The following is a 14,054-nucleotide window of genomic DNA, read 5'->3' on the forward strand; positions in this document are numbered from 1 at the left end:
ACCTAGAATAACTGTACATCTTACACCAACTGACTTCCTCCAGTACTATTCTTCCAGAGAGGAAAAGATGAACCTCCTCGGGCAATTTGCTGAAAAAGGCCCACAACTAACACTGATGCACTTTAAATTTTACGTCCTTTTCTAAAAGTCAAAGTAATGAGTGTTTTTAGAGCCATGACCACCTTCAAACAGGAATGATTAAAAAAAAATATCCTGAGCATGTTGGTCACCTCGAAGGCAGGGAAAAGGGAAAGTTGTTTAACACCCACTTTACATTCATTTGCAAGGCACTCATTACTCTTCTGGCAGGAGAATGACCTCACGGACAAGCTGTTGCATGTGTTTACTTCCCTGTGTCTGAGCAGCGCTCACTGGTGTGCGATCACGCCTGGACGTCGGGATGCTACTCTTTGCTCTCAGGTGTGGTTTACAGCTGGCTTCTCTACTCCCTGTATCTGGGAGACAAACCTAGGCCACAGCCCACAGTGCAGAGGAGCTGTGGGTGGCAGTTTGAGAACATCTGGAAGGGGAAAGGTTTTCCACTGATAGCTTCTCTGTGTTGCAAAAATCATGCTCTATGTGCCTTTGTGCCCATGACAATTATATTTGGCAAAATGAGTTTTAGCTATGGAGTATTCCTGGTGATTAATAAAGTTAATTACAGGATCTAGCTCACTCAAGAAGACTTCATTTTAATTATACTTCTTTAATATTTTGACATAGGTATCCAGCTAAAATCAACTCTTTGATTTTCACAGCACTTTATTTATCATTCACATAAAAGCCACAGAAATAGAAATACTGATGGAGAGCCCAGTATAATCTTTATTCCGCATAAAGTGAATGAAGTATGTTTTAAAATATACTAAACGAAATTTATGTGGCAAAAGTATAATATTTTTCTAAGTCCTCCAAAGATAGCTTAGTCACAGCTTCTTACCTTTGATGGAGGGTCTGGCACTGAAGCTGGAGGTTCTGGAAGCCTGAGGAGTAAAAAATAAAAATCACAGTCATGGTTTTCCATAGACAAGCAAACAGAAAACCTGGGCCAACTTCAGACTTAGTAAGTCCTACTTTCATCTAGTAGTTTCACCTCCATATATCTTAATGCTCAACCACCTCAGTGGAAAGACTGAACTTTCTCTAAGTGAATAAATGTTCATTTGCCTCCTTAATTCTAAGTATTGGAATTGTCTGAGCTAAAAAACAAAATGAGAAGTCATTTGCTGAAATGGACTTGCTTTTCTTTAGCCTCTAAAAATCTGCATTTTGGTACTGTATTTTTTCATCATAAATGATGAATCTAGAATATATATAAAAGTGAAAATTATTTTAACTGTTGACAAAAAGTCATACAAACTTTACTTTTCTTCTATTAAAGTTTAATTGACATATCTTTCTCCTCAAGTCTTTAACCAAAACTTAAAAATTTCAGCAGTAAAGAATATAAAAAAGTAATGGAATACAAAGACATAAGGTCTCTAACAAGATAAGCAGGTACAAAGAAATCCAGGAAAATATTAAACAGAAGGATATGTTTATCAATTCAAAGCAGGCTTTCAACATACTATATTACTATACTACAGAAACCAGTATCTACTAAATGTTTTTTTAAAGTAGGACCTAAAATGCAATTTGCTAAAAACAGCAACTGTATCTATTAAAAAGTCATCTTATATTCATGTATCAGAGGAAAAAACTATTATAAGAATTAAGAAAGGCTATTAAATCATCACACACATGAAATCTGAACAACAGTTGCTAAAATACAGAAAATAAACATTTTTGTCAGCCTAAGATAAAGTCTTTCTATTTTATTAAAGACCATTATGAAGGAAGGAACACAAAGCAAGTCATTCTCAAACCCTTCTTCCCCCTGAAAGGCACAGATTGTGTTTCATTCTTCACTGAGTTCCAAGTGTTACGCATAATAAAAATACTCAGTGAACATCTAATGATAATAAAAATGGTACAAATCCTTTAAATATAACTTTCAAAAATATTATATTCTGCCATCTGCTCTTTCCTTCCCACAAACCAAATTAGTTAAGTCTGGCTGGGGATAAAATTTTAACACAGTTCACCCTCTAATATCAAAACAACTGATAACGCCAATCCTAACACTCAGGGGTTCCTACAAACCATTAAATCAGTTTGTTCCAATCAAAAAACTATCCATTAAAAATCACCTCCAAATCATACAGTCTATGACATAACTCAAGAATAATCTCTTATCAGAAAAAGTGATATAAGCCACAAAGAAACCCTATTTCTTGGAAACCAAGAAGCACAATTATGCTTAATTATGACTAAAGCTGAACCATACTTACTTTAAATATTTAGATAAGTCATCACTTAATTCTTTAGGGATGTAATCAGATATCAGACCATGGGCATAACGAATATAATCCTCTGAAAGAAATAGAATGGAGAACGAAAAAAAAAATTAGTAATAATTATGGCAGTTTCACAGTCAAATTGACCAGAGTTCAAATTCTGTCACTGTCTGGCCTTAGAGAGTCATTTAAGCTTTTTTTGTGAAACGGGGATGCTCATATCTATCTATCACAGTAGTGGGGTAATCTGATGGATGGATATGTAGGATGATATCAAAGATATGATGAGATAATCAAGCACAATACAGTAGATGCCCACTAAATAACAGGTAAAAACTCAGGGTTCTTTTCTTAGCTGAGGCCCTTGAATACAAATAAAGTTCAAAAATCAGATGTGGGCTTCCCTGGTGGCACAGTGGTTGAGAGTCCACCTGCTGATGCAGGGGACACGGGTTCGTGCCCCGGTCCGGGAAGATCCCACATGCCGCGGAGTGGCTGGGCCCGTGAGCCATGGCTGCTGAGCCTGCGCGTCCGGAGCCTGTGCTCCGCAATGGGAGAGGCCACAACAGTGAGAGGCCCGCGCACCGCAAAAAAAAACCCCCAAAAAACCAGATGTAACAATATGAAATATTCATGTCTTTTTAAAAGACTAATCTTTTCTAGGTCTGTTTCAATATGAAATAAATCTAATTATTGAACAGTAAATGAGTATGCTCATTTAAGAGAAATAATACATGATATGTCTCTATTAAGTACTTGCTTTATAAGAGTCCTGAATGTTATATATACTCCCAAACTAATAAAATGCCTTAAAAAATAGAAAAAACAAAACTCAGCAGAGAGTATAATCATTACTTCTAAAGCATTTGGATTCTCAGTACTAAAATGAAACTCTGGTATCAATTAAATACAGAACATAAGAGAAAATCTGTTTTAAAGCTCTGTTCCTTAATTCAGTATTTTTTGTAGAATACTAGGGCATAATCAAACTTAATAGATGGGATAATCACAAGGGGATATAAACTACCAAAAGCAATATCCCAGGTTTGTTGCTGGGATATTCATTTTCTTCTTTTCTTCCTTTCTCTTCTACCTTCAACGTTAGGATAACAATTTGCTTCAGTATTAGAAAATGACTGCTGCCTGGTCCACCTCATCTCAAAAAGTCTTCAGTAAGACATTTTCACTGCCAGCACAGAACTGAAAGTTACCACTGGACCCTTCTTAAAATATACTCATGGTTCTGAGTTAGTAATTATCTAATGAGTCACGAGTAGACAAAGAAAGTTATTTTAAGAAAGCCAATATATCATCCGTTTGCTTCTTCTGGTAGCATATCAAGCTAAAGATCTAAAAAAGGAAAGAATGTAGAGTATAAAGCTTACTTTATGGCTGGGGAACTAAACGGTCATATAGCCAAGCCCAGACTCATATTTAGAGATTGGTACAAACACTGGCCTCAGAGCACAAGACCTGGCCTGCTAGCTAGGATGGGTAACCTTGAGTAAGTCATCTGCTTCTCTAAGACCACAGTTTTTCATTTTTAAAATGAGAAGATCTGTCTAAATAACCTCTAACACCCCTTCTCCTACTTTAACAAAAATCTATGGTTTTATCGATCCATCCATCCATCCATCAATCCATGCATCTGTCTATCTGTCCAGCCACTTGACTCAGTCCCTTCTCTTCTTTTGTTAAAGCCAATCAAAGACACTGATAGCTGGTAAACTCAGATGTCAAGGGCAAGTCTACCACTCCCAGAATGGCAGGAGCCAGCTATTATCCATATGTACAACGTACTGTAAGGTGGATTTCTGCGAGTCAAAGATTCCCTGAATTACCAACAGGCCACCGTTCCTAGTTCTTTTTTTTTTTTTTTTTCATGATGAAACTCTGATGTTTTGGAGTTGTATACTAGAACGGGCAACACTGAATTGGAGCTTAAAGTCAGAATAATGTCTGTTCTACCATTTCAGAAAGTTAATTGTATTAGATAGTTGTTTTTATTCAACTACACATATAAAAATAAGAGGATACTACACTGTAAAAAAGCAAAAAATTTACCTTAATAACCTAAAAGAAAAAATTGCCAATTGAATAAAGTTTCATCGAAAATCAAAATATTGAGACCTACAGTAGGACCTATGCTTCTTGAGTAAGATGCAAACAGATACAACTCATTGGAAATCCTTGTGCCACACGAACAGTACAACAAAAAGGTTATGAGTGTGGGCTTAAGAGTCAGGCAAGCTCCATTAGTAGCTCAGCTCTACCCATTTACCAGCTGTGTGACTTTGGACACAGCCTCAGGACTCTCACTGTAAAATGAGACTTAGATGGAGTGTCAGATGGGCTAATGTGTGCACTCTGGCAGCTGAGTAAAAGGCTTGGCACACGACACACCCTCAGTAAATGACAGCCAGGGCTGTTAGGGCTGTTATTATTGTTAGCGCAAAATATATATTTCTTGAATGAATGATTTAAGTATCAATTAGTGAAAAAAGTGAACTACAGCAGAAATACTACTTGGTTCTGAAATAAAATGCACACCTGCCACAAGGTCTATGAGAACACATCGGCAAGAATGTGAAGCTTCTGAGACATTAAGATTTTAAAATTATAAGACTGGCATTTACTCCGGTCAGCAACTTACTCCAGACAAAAATAATTTCTGATGAAATGATTTACTTACCTTCCTTGTCACTGGAAACCGGGTCACCAGAGAAAAATGCAGTAGACTGTACCCGGGCACCGACATTTACATTATTGGTTTTTAACGCTGCCATAGTCTGATTAACCTATGAAATAACCAAAAGGGGAATATCAGGGTATTTTCAACTAACTTTAGAAACCCCATGACTTTCCAGACAGTCCTCAATCCAGTTAAGATCCAGGAAGAAGTAGTTGAGGACCTAGAAATACCTTCACCAGATATCACAAGATGAGAAGAAAGGTGAAGGGTAGTGACATCACTACGGGATGAGCTCAGTACGTGGACTTCCTAAGGCCTACACAATATGAGAGCACTGACTCTGGAGGGAGGCTGCTTGGGTTTGCTCTGTGACCATGGGCTAGTTACTTAACCTCTCTGTGCCTCTATCTATGAGAGGGGGATAAAGATAGTACCTATCTCATAGTACTGTTGTGAGGATTAAATGAGTTAATGTATGTTAAGCTCTTAGTACAGAACATGGCACAAAGCTTATATGTAATGATTTTCTAAATAGAATAAATAATATACATTTCTCACTTCCTAGGAATTTAAGAAAGGAAACACAATCAATAAACATAAACCTCACTTTGCTATTTCGTGTCATTATCATTTGCTAAGAGCAAAAACAAAATGCCAAGTTTCTGCTCAGTACTTATCAGTCTTCACCTACACAGAATTCTACTAATGCAAATACTACTTACCATTAAAGCAAATGAAAAGTGAAACATGGGTACTTTTCAAATCTTTTCACCACTCTGTACATGAGAACCTGATTAATTTGGCAAGGTTCATTTCTATGTTCCCAAGTTCCCAATGTGCTCAGTAACATGATATTACAAACATGTTTTTCACATACAAGATAGAAGAGAATCTTAGGAATCAGTACTAGAACTGGTATCCACTGAACTTACAAAAACTTTGTCATCCATAGATCTGGTTTGGCGAGATTCTTTATCACGGTGAAAGTATGCAATATCCTTAGACCAGTAGTTTTTTTGTTTTTTCCTTTACTATACCCATAGTAAGAAATACACAGCAACCCAATACCCCAAAACATATATAAGTACGTTCCATACAGTCATACTTAATACTTGCCCATACTCTGTGCTATCTTTTAATACATCCTATCCTATTCTATTCCATTCCATTCCAAGAGAAATACTGATTGTGATCCACTAAATCGATTTGAAAAACACTGCCCAAGACCTTATATTAGGTCTAATTCTTAGGATCACTAAGTTACAGGGTTTGCCTGGAAGATGACCCCTCTTCAGCATCCAGACACTAAGCCTGAATCCCATCTGCCTGGTCCCCTGTGGGTCACGTGTGAGCAATGTCGACCTCTGAGACGCCTATAGGACTGACAGCATCAAGTGCACGTAGCCCTGGTATTACCTGGCTTGAAAGACTCAAGTCTACACCAACAAATAGCAAGAACTTCTTCATTCGCTGGTGAGGACCACAGGGAAATGGGGATGCAGGTCAAAGGAACACATCAAGCTAAAAAAAATACATGAATTAGGGAGATTGAAAAGCCAAAGATTCTTCTCCCACTTGGAGGTCTTTGTACAGCTTCTCTCTTGTAGTTGGATGTTCAAGATGGTCTTTGGGGTCAGGCTTACTACCTTCTCTAAATATGTTTAAAAAGGAGCATTAAACTCTTTCTGCCACAAGGCATTGGAGAGGTACTGTACCTTTTTTTCCAGCCATTTTAATGTCTTCTCTTTGCTGTACTTGTAATATTTCTTCTTGTCTATTTCTGGATTAAATTAAAAGAAAAAAAAAGACAGTGCAGTGGATTAAACAAAAAATAAACTCGTAAGTTTATATCATATACAAGATAACAGTTTTAAAATATTTTAGGGAATTCCCTGTCAGTCCAGTGGTTAGGACTCTGCTTTTACTGCAAGGCCCTGGGTTCAACCTCTAGTTGGTGAACTAAGGTCCCATAAGCCGTGAGACGTGGTCAAAAAAAAAAAAAAAATTTCCTAATATTTTACACTTTTGAAAAACTCAATTTATAACCCTGGGAGCATACTTGAGACATTAAAAAAAATCCCTAAACAGAACTGGGATACCTCAGATCTCAACCAACTATTAAATGAGTGGGAATTTAAGAAAATTATCAAATTATACAAACTGTTCTTATCACAAGGAGAAATTTTTTTCTCTTTACTGTATCTATACAAGATGGTGGATGTTAACTAAATCTACTGATAGTCATTTCAAAATATATGTAAATCAAACCATTATTTTGTACAACTTAAACCTACACAGTGATATATGTCAATTATTTCTCAATAAAACTGAAAACAATTCTACAGATAAATCTGGAGGAAAGGTAATTTTTTAACTGAAGTATAACTGACATACAATGTCATATTAAGTTTCAGGTGTAGTGATTTGATATTTATACACATTCTGAAATGGTCACCACAATAAATCTAGTCATCGTCTCAAAAGGCAATTTTTAAAACTCAGCAAATTTACATACTGAGCAATCTTAATTTTTCTGAATAATTTTAAGCTCACCTCAATGTTTTCAATGAAAGACTCCTTTTCTAAAATAAAAATGGAAATCCCAAGAAAGAAAATTGAAGCTAAATGCAGGTGCCTATGAAGTTCATTGCATACATTCAGGAAAAGAATCTTGTTAACTATTTAGTGCTGCTCTGGTGTGATTAGTGGAGAAAGAAGAAAAGATATATCTATCTTTTAATGTATTACCAATAGAGCCATAGCTATTTCAGGGGAATTTAGATTTATGATAGGCTCAATCTGGCCCTTTATGGGGATAAAAGTTTCATCTCATATAAATTATACTTCCTCCCCTCACAATCCAGCTAGCTTTATGTAATCTAACGGCTTAATGTCACAAATGGTATATGATATTAAGCTGTTATTTCCTTGGTAACACTCCATTCACAGGGTTTCTTGCTTTCTGTGCAGTCAGCAGACGCAGCTCTTCCACTCTGGCCTCCAGCCTCCATGCAGGAGTTACTTTGGTGACCACTGGAATTCCCACGGCCAGATGCAAACTCGCCACATGTGACTCTGCTAGAATTACATAGAATGACGCTTTCTCTTTCCTCATGATCATGGTGGGTGGGAAACGGAAACTGCTTGTTCTGGGGTGGTTTTCAGCAATCTGCTAAACTGCTTGAAGTTTCACTGAATGGTTGGTATGGGGAAGGGCTGGCCTGAGCTCTTGTACATTTCCTCCCCATTTCAGCCTGTGGTCGTCAACACTGTGGGCAATAGGAGGTGGATGGAGTGGGTGCTGGACCTTTGCACCCATCTCCTCAGGACACGTCACTGGAATAATGAAAAGGAGGGACCATTACAAACGGCATTGCCAGAAGTTTGAGAATTCCAAGGTGCAATGCCTGCTCTCCTGAAGCCAGGACTGCTTGGCAAACAGCGTGCTGGGGAACCAAGGCAGATGAGGCTAGACTCAGCCTCCCTGGAGGTGATATAATATTTCTTTGTACAAAAATAGGGAGAATTCTAAGAGCATACAGCAATCACTTAGTACATGCGCGCTGCTGAATGAGTCTCAGACGTTCTGATCACTGCCTGAGACAATCTCGATGGAGGCTCAGTGGTCAGGTCTCTCCCAGGAATCCCACCTTGACTCTGCCACTCACTTGTCTCTTGCCTCTACCTCCAAATTTCCTGAAAGGACATTCTACAATCTGCCATAGCGTTCCTCCCTCTCGTTCACTCTCTGAGCCCCTTGCAGGCTCCTTCTTTCCCTCTGGAAATGCTAGTTCAGAAGGAGTGGAGACCAGGCTATGAGCCGTACTGCTGGGGCTCCTACACCCCCAGCGCACGATGTCACCTCAGGAAGTCACCTATCGAATGAGGTGATGGCACAACATCTGGCACACAGCAAATACTTAGTATTAGTTATGAAAAAATTAAATTATAACTTGTGAATGATAATAACACCAGAATCTAATGTATAGTCAGGCCTGTGCTAAGTTCTTCATACACAGTTTCTCACTGAATGCTCAGAATGAATCTCAGGTAAAAACTACTATTTGTCCCCGTATTAAAAAATTAGGTTTGAGTGAAGTTAAATAAATTGTCCAAAGTCACTGAGCTGGTAAACAGGAGCACTGGATTCCTTCCCAACCTGACTCAAAGCCGTGCATCTGGTGTTCATTTTACTGAGATCAATTAGTCCTCACCCCCCTCAGTACTTCCGACCCTATTCCTTTTGGGAAAAGACTCTCCACCATGGTCCTATACAGCCTTTCTCTTGGTCGTTCTGCAGCTCTAATGGCTTTTCCTCTGACTCTTTTCTGGCTCCACTGCCTCCTCCTTGGACGCCAACTTGTATCTCTCTCTGGGCGTGACTTCATCCTGTCTTAGCAAGACTAAACCCATCCAGGAAGCCCAGAGCCCCGAGCTGAGGCTCTGTGTATCATCTTCCTCCCAAACCACCTTCCTGGTCACCCAGGCTTGAGTCACTCCTGCCTTGCTTCCCACTGGATTCCGTGGGAGACAGGAAGGAGCCAACATTATCTTGTAGAGAACAACGAGGGAGGAAAAATCAAAACAAACAAACAAAAAAACCCCAAAACAAACTGTGTCTGAAATCAGAAGGCTTAGCTACTTGTGCTGGATCAGTTCTACTTCATTTTTTTAAAAAAGCAACTGTATTTAGGAATAATGTTCGTATGATTAACACACCCATTTTTGGTGTACAATTTGAGGAGTATGACCAAATGTCTACATACAGTCATGTAACCACCAGCCCAAGAAGTTCCCCTGAGCTTACAGTCAATTCTCTCATCCCTATCCAGACCTCAGGTAACCAATGATCTGCTATGATTACAGAATTGTTTTTGCTTTATTCTAGAACATCATAGGAATGGAATCATACAGTAAGTACTTTTTTGTGACCCGCTTCTTTTGCTCAACATAATTTCTGTGAGATTCTTCCATTTTGCTGCAGCTAGCAATAGCTCTTTCCTTTGTATTATGGAGTAGTATCCTGTGTATGGATATCCCATGTTTTGTATACCCACTCACCTACTGAAGGGCATTTAGGTTGTTTCCAGTTTGGGGCTATTTTGAAAAAGTTGCTCTGAACATTCTTGCACAAATCTTTGTATGGACATATGTCTTCATAAGTCTTGGGCAAATACCTAGGAGTAGAATTACTGAGTCGTAAGAAATTGTCAAGTGGTTTGACCATTTTATGCTTCCACTAGCCAGGCAGGTGAGTTCCCATTGTTCCATAACTTACTGGTAGTATCTGTTTTATTTTAGCAACTCTGGTGGATATCAGTGATATTTCCCTGTGGTTTTAATTTACATTTTTCTGGTGACTAATGATATTGAACATCTTCTCATGTGCCTTATTCATAGATTTTCTTTTGTGAAGTCTGTTCAAACCTTTTGCTGATTTTTCTACAGGGCCGGATATCATCTTATTATTGTGTTAAAAGAGTTCTTTATACATTTATATATATCTTTTATCAGATATATGTCATATAAATATTTTCTTCCAACTGTGGCCTGTCTTTTTTTTCTTAATAGTATCTTTCAAAGACCAGATGATATTAATTTTAATGATATGTAATTTATAATTTTTTTGTATGGTTAGTAGTTTTTGTGTCCTATGAAATCTTTGCCAATCCTCAAGGTCACAAAGGTTTTCTTCTATGGCTTCTTCCAGAAATTCAATAGTTTTCATTTTTGCATTTAAATTATTGATCCATTTCAAGTTAATTTTTCTGTATGACTCTGAGGTGAGAGTTAATGTTAATTGTTTTTCATATGGATATCCAATTTTTCCAGGTTATTTGTTGAAAAGATTATCCTTTCTCCCATTAAATTATCTTGACACTGTTGGAAAAAAAAAACAATTGGCTACATAAATGTGGGTCCACTTCTGTTCTATTTGGTTCCATTTATCTATCTATTTAACCTTATACCAATGCCATAATTTCTTTATCATTGTAGCTTTACAGTAAGTCTTGAAATCAGGTTGTGTAAGTTCTCCAACTTTGCTCTTCTTTTTCAAAATTGTTTTGGCTACTGTAGATCCTTTGCATAGTCATATAAATTCTAGAATCACCTTCTCAATTTCTATCAAAAAAAAAAAGCCTGATAGACATTCCATTAACTCTATAGATTACTTTGGAGAGAATGGACATCTTAACAATATTAAGTCTTCTAATTCATGAACATGGTATATCTCTCTAGTTATTTAATTCTTTAATTTCTCTACAAGGTTTTGTAATGTTGAGTGTACTGGTCTTGCATATTTTTTTTTTTTTTTCCTTTTTTTTTTTGCGGTATGCGGGCCTCTCACTGTTGTGGCCTCTCCCGTTGCGGAGCACAGGCTCCGGACGCGCAGGCCCAGCGGCCATGGCTCACGGGCCCAGCCGCTCCGCGGCATATGGGATCCTCCCAGACCGGGGCACGAACCCGTATCCCCTGCATTGGCAGGCGGACTCTCAACCACTGCGCCACCAGGGAGGCCCGGTCTTGCATATTTTAAGTTTCATTTATCCTTACAACTTCATGATTTTTTATATTATAAATGGTATGCTTTTATTACACTGTCCAATTGTTCACTGCTAATATACAGAAATAGAATTAATTTTTATATATTGACCTTATATCCTGAGAACTTATTAGTTCTAGTGATTTTTTTTTGTAAATTCTTTTGAGCTTTTTACATACATGACCATACTGTTTATGAAAAAAAGATAGTTTCACTATTTACTTTCTAATCTGCATAGCCTTTATTTATTTATTTATTGGCATGTGGGATCTTAGTTCCCTGACTAGGGATTGAACCCATGCCCCTGCAGCGGAAGCATGGAGTCTTAAACACTGCACTGCCAGGGAAGTCCCAATTTTTTTCTTATCTTATTGCAACTGCTAGGATTTCCGCTAGCAGGATAAGGAGTTGACATCCTTATCTTGTACCAATCTTAGGGGAAAAGTGTGTTCAATCTTTTACAATGAAGTATGATATTAGCTTATGTTTGTCATGGATGTCCTTTACCAGAAGGAGGAAGCTCCTTCCTATCTCTAATTTGCTGAGAATTTATATTATGACTGAATTTTGTCAAATGTTTTTTTCTGCATCTATTGAGATGATCATAGTTTTTCTTTTGTAATGTATAAATATGGTGAATCATACTGATTGATTTTCTAATGTTCAACCAACTCTGCATTCTTATGATAAACCTCACTTGGTTATAATGTACTATCTTTTTACATAGTTAACTTGCAAATATTTTTAAAGGATTTTTCCATCTATGATCATAAGGGATACTAGATTAGTTTTCTTTTTGTAATAACTTTGATTTTGGTATTGGGGCCATTCCAATTTCATAAATTAGTTGGGAAATATGCTTCTTCATTTAATTTCTAAAAGAATTTGATTAAGTATCATTATTTCTTTGAGTATTATTTTTTTCTTAAAGTATGGTAGAATTCACCAGTGAAGTCAGCTGGGCCTGGAGTTTTTTTCCTAGGAAGTTTTTAAATTACAAATTTATTTCTAACTAAACATTCCCCTGGACAAGATGATCACTAAGAAGTATCAAGCTTGAATATCCCCAAATACTATATAAGGATGAAGTGCATAAACTACTGTTTAATTTTAAAATTTACACATTTTGATAAGCAAGTGGTTTAAAATATTCACGAAGGCCACAGATTACCCACGATTATGAAAAATACCATAAAGTGTTCTATTGTGTCCTAAATTTAATAATTGCGAGTTTGTGAGTTAGATGACATGTGCACGTGCTGGAAAGGTTTCTTTCCCTAATGTGTCTGGTGCCTATAAAACTGGTCTCAAACATCTGGAAAGATTGGGTTTACAAAATAAAGATGGAATAAAAAGGAGCCCACAATTAAATAACATGTTCAGCAACTGGGTAATCAGTTCACAAACTTGAATTTCCCTGATGTATTATTGAACAAACTGCCTGGAGCAGATTTTCACATCTACTTTCTGAATGTTTTCCATAACTGAGAAACTCATATGGTCTCTTTTTTTTTTCCTGCCTCCTGGGGATAGAAACTTGGCAACTCTGCTTGGGGTATTTTAATCAGGTAAGTTTTCCTGGCTCTTCCTGTTAATCACAATGGACAGCGCAGCATAGCTTTTGCTTGCAATATGAAACAGAGTGTTATACTCAAGATGAAGTTCATAACCCTTTATTAGTCCTTTCTCCTGTCATCTCTCCACTGAATGGGAGCTTTTTTGGCAAGAAGCATGCTGAGCCCCAGAGCTAGCAAACTGAGACACATCGTTTCCTTCACTAATAAAGCAGGCAGTGCTAACTAACTAGGGTCACCGCCATCATCATTCAGGATGCAAACAACTGTGGCTGGGTTTATTCGGCAGGGAGAAGGAAAGGTTCTCATAAACCTAGCAGGCCTAACGAGATCTTTAATGCCACAGACTTTTGAGACAGCATCTGGAGTCCAATATCAAAATAGCTGGCTGGGGAATTTGAGCATTTCAGGTTTTTACTCTCTCTGCACAGTGCCTGTGGGGAGGATGGAATTGAGAAAACATCAACTTTCCTCTTTATCTCTGCTCCCTGTCACGGGTAGTACCTGACCACTCTTTAGCAGTCTTCTTTGTTTCTTATTTAAAAACCCTAGCAATAAAGCACAGAGAATGGAACCAAATACTAACTTAAAAATAGACAAAACTCTAAATTCAAACAAGCAGCCAGGACCCAAGGCAATCACTAAAAGAGGTTGTCTGGAAAACAGAACGTTCACTGCCAGGATGAGAATTGTCTTTTCCTTAAGCTGTAGAAGTTCCCACTGTCTCCTTTCCTGTCTCTCTCTTTGTCTCACAAAGAGAAATTATTAATGGGATATACAAGACTAACAAAAAATTAAGTTTCTATTTTTATATGAGACAACACCTAAAAACTCTAACAGAGTCTCCTGGAAGTGTTACACAGTTATAAGAAGGAAGAGAAAGAGTTGCCGTCAGACAGACATGGGTT

General features: G+C 37.6%; 1 protein-coding gene across 5 annotated transcripts in view; it reads right to left on the reverse strand.

Moving 5' to 3' along the window:
- Positions 1-14,054, reverse strand: part of RNASEH2B (ribonuclease H2 subunit B) — an 84,047-nt gene that overhangs the window by 32,744 nt on the left and 37,249 nt on the right. For all 5 annotated transcript variants that reach the window (XM_082602073.1, XM_082602074.1, XM_082602070.1 and 2 more), the window contains 4 exons: positions 6,744-6,808; positions 5,029-5,134; positions 2,331-2,412; positions 941-983 (listed from right to left, as the gene is read on the reverse strand). In XM_082602073.1, coding sequence (XP_082458199.1) covers positions 941-983; positions 2,331-2,412; positions 5,029-5,134; positions 6,744-6,808 — 296 coding nt within the window. The remainder of the gene's footprint in view (positions 1-940; positions 984-2,330; positions 2,413-5,028; positions 5,135-6,743; positions 6,809-14,054) is intronic.

Source organism: Mesoplodon mirus (assembly GCF_964341445.2).
Source record: "Mesoplodon mirus genome assembly, chromosome: 17".
Taxonomy (NCBI): Eukaryota; Metazoa; Chordata; class Mammalia; order Artiodactyla; family Ziphiidae; genus Mesoplodon; species Mesoplodon mirus.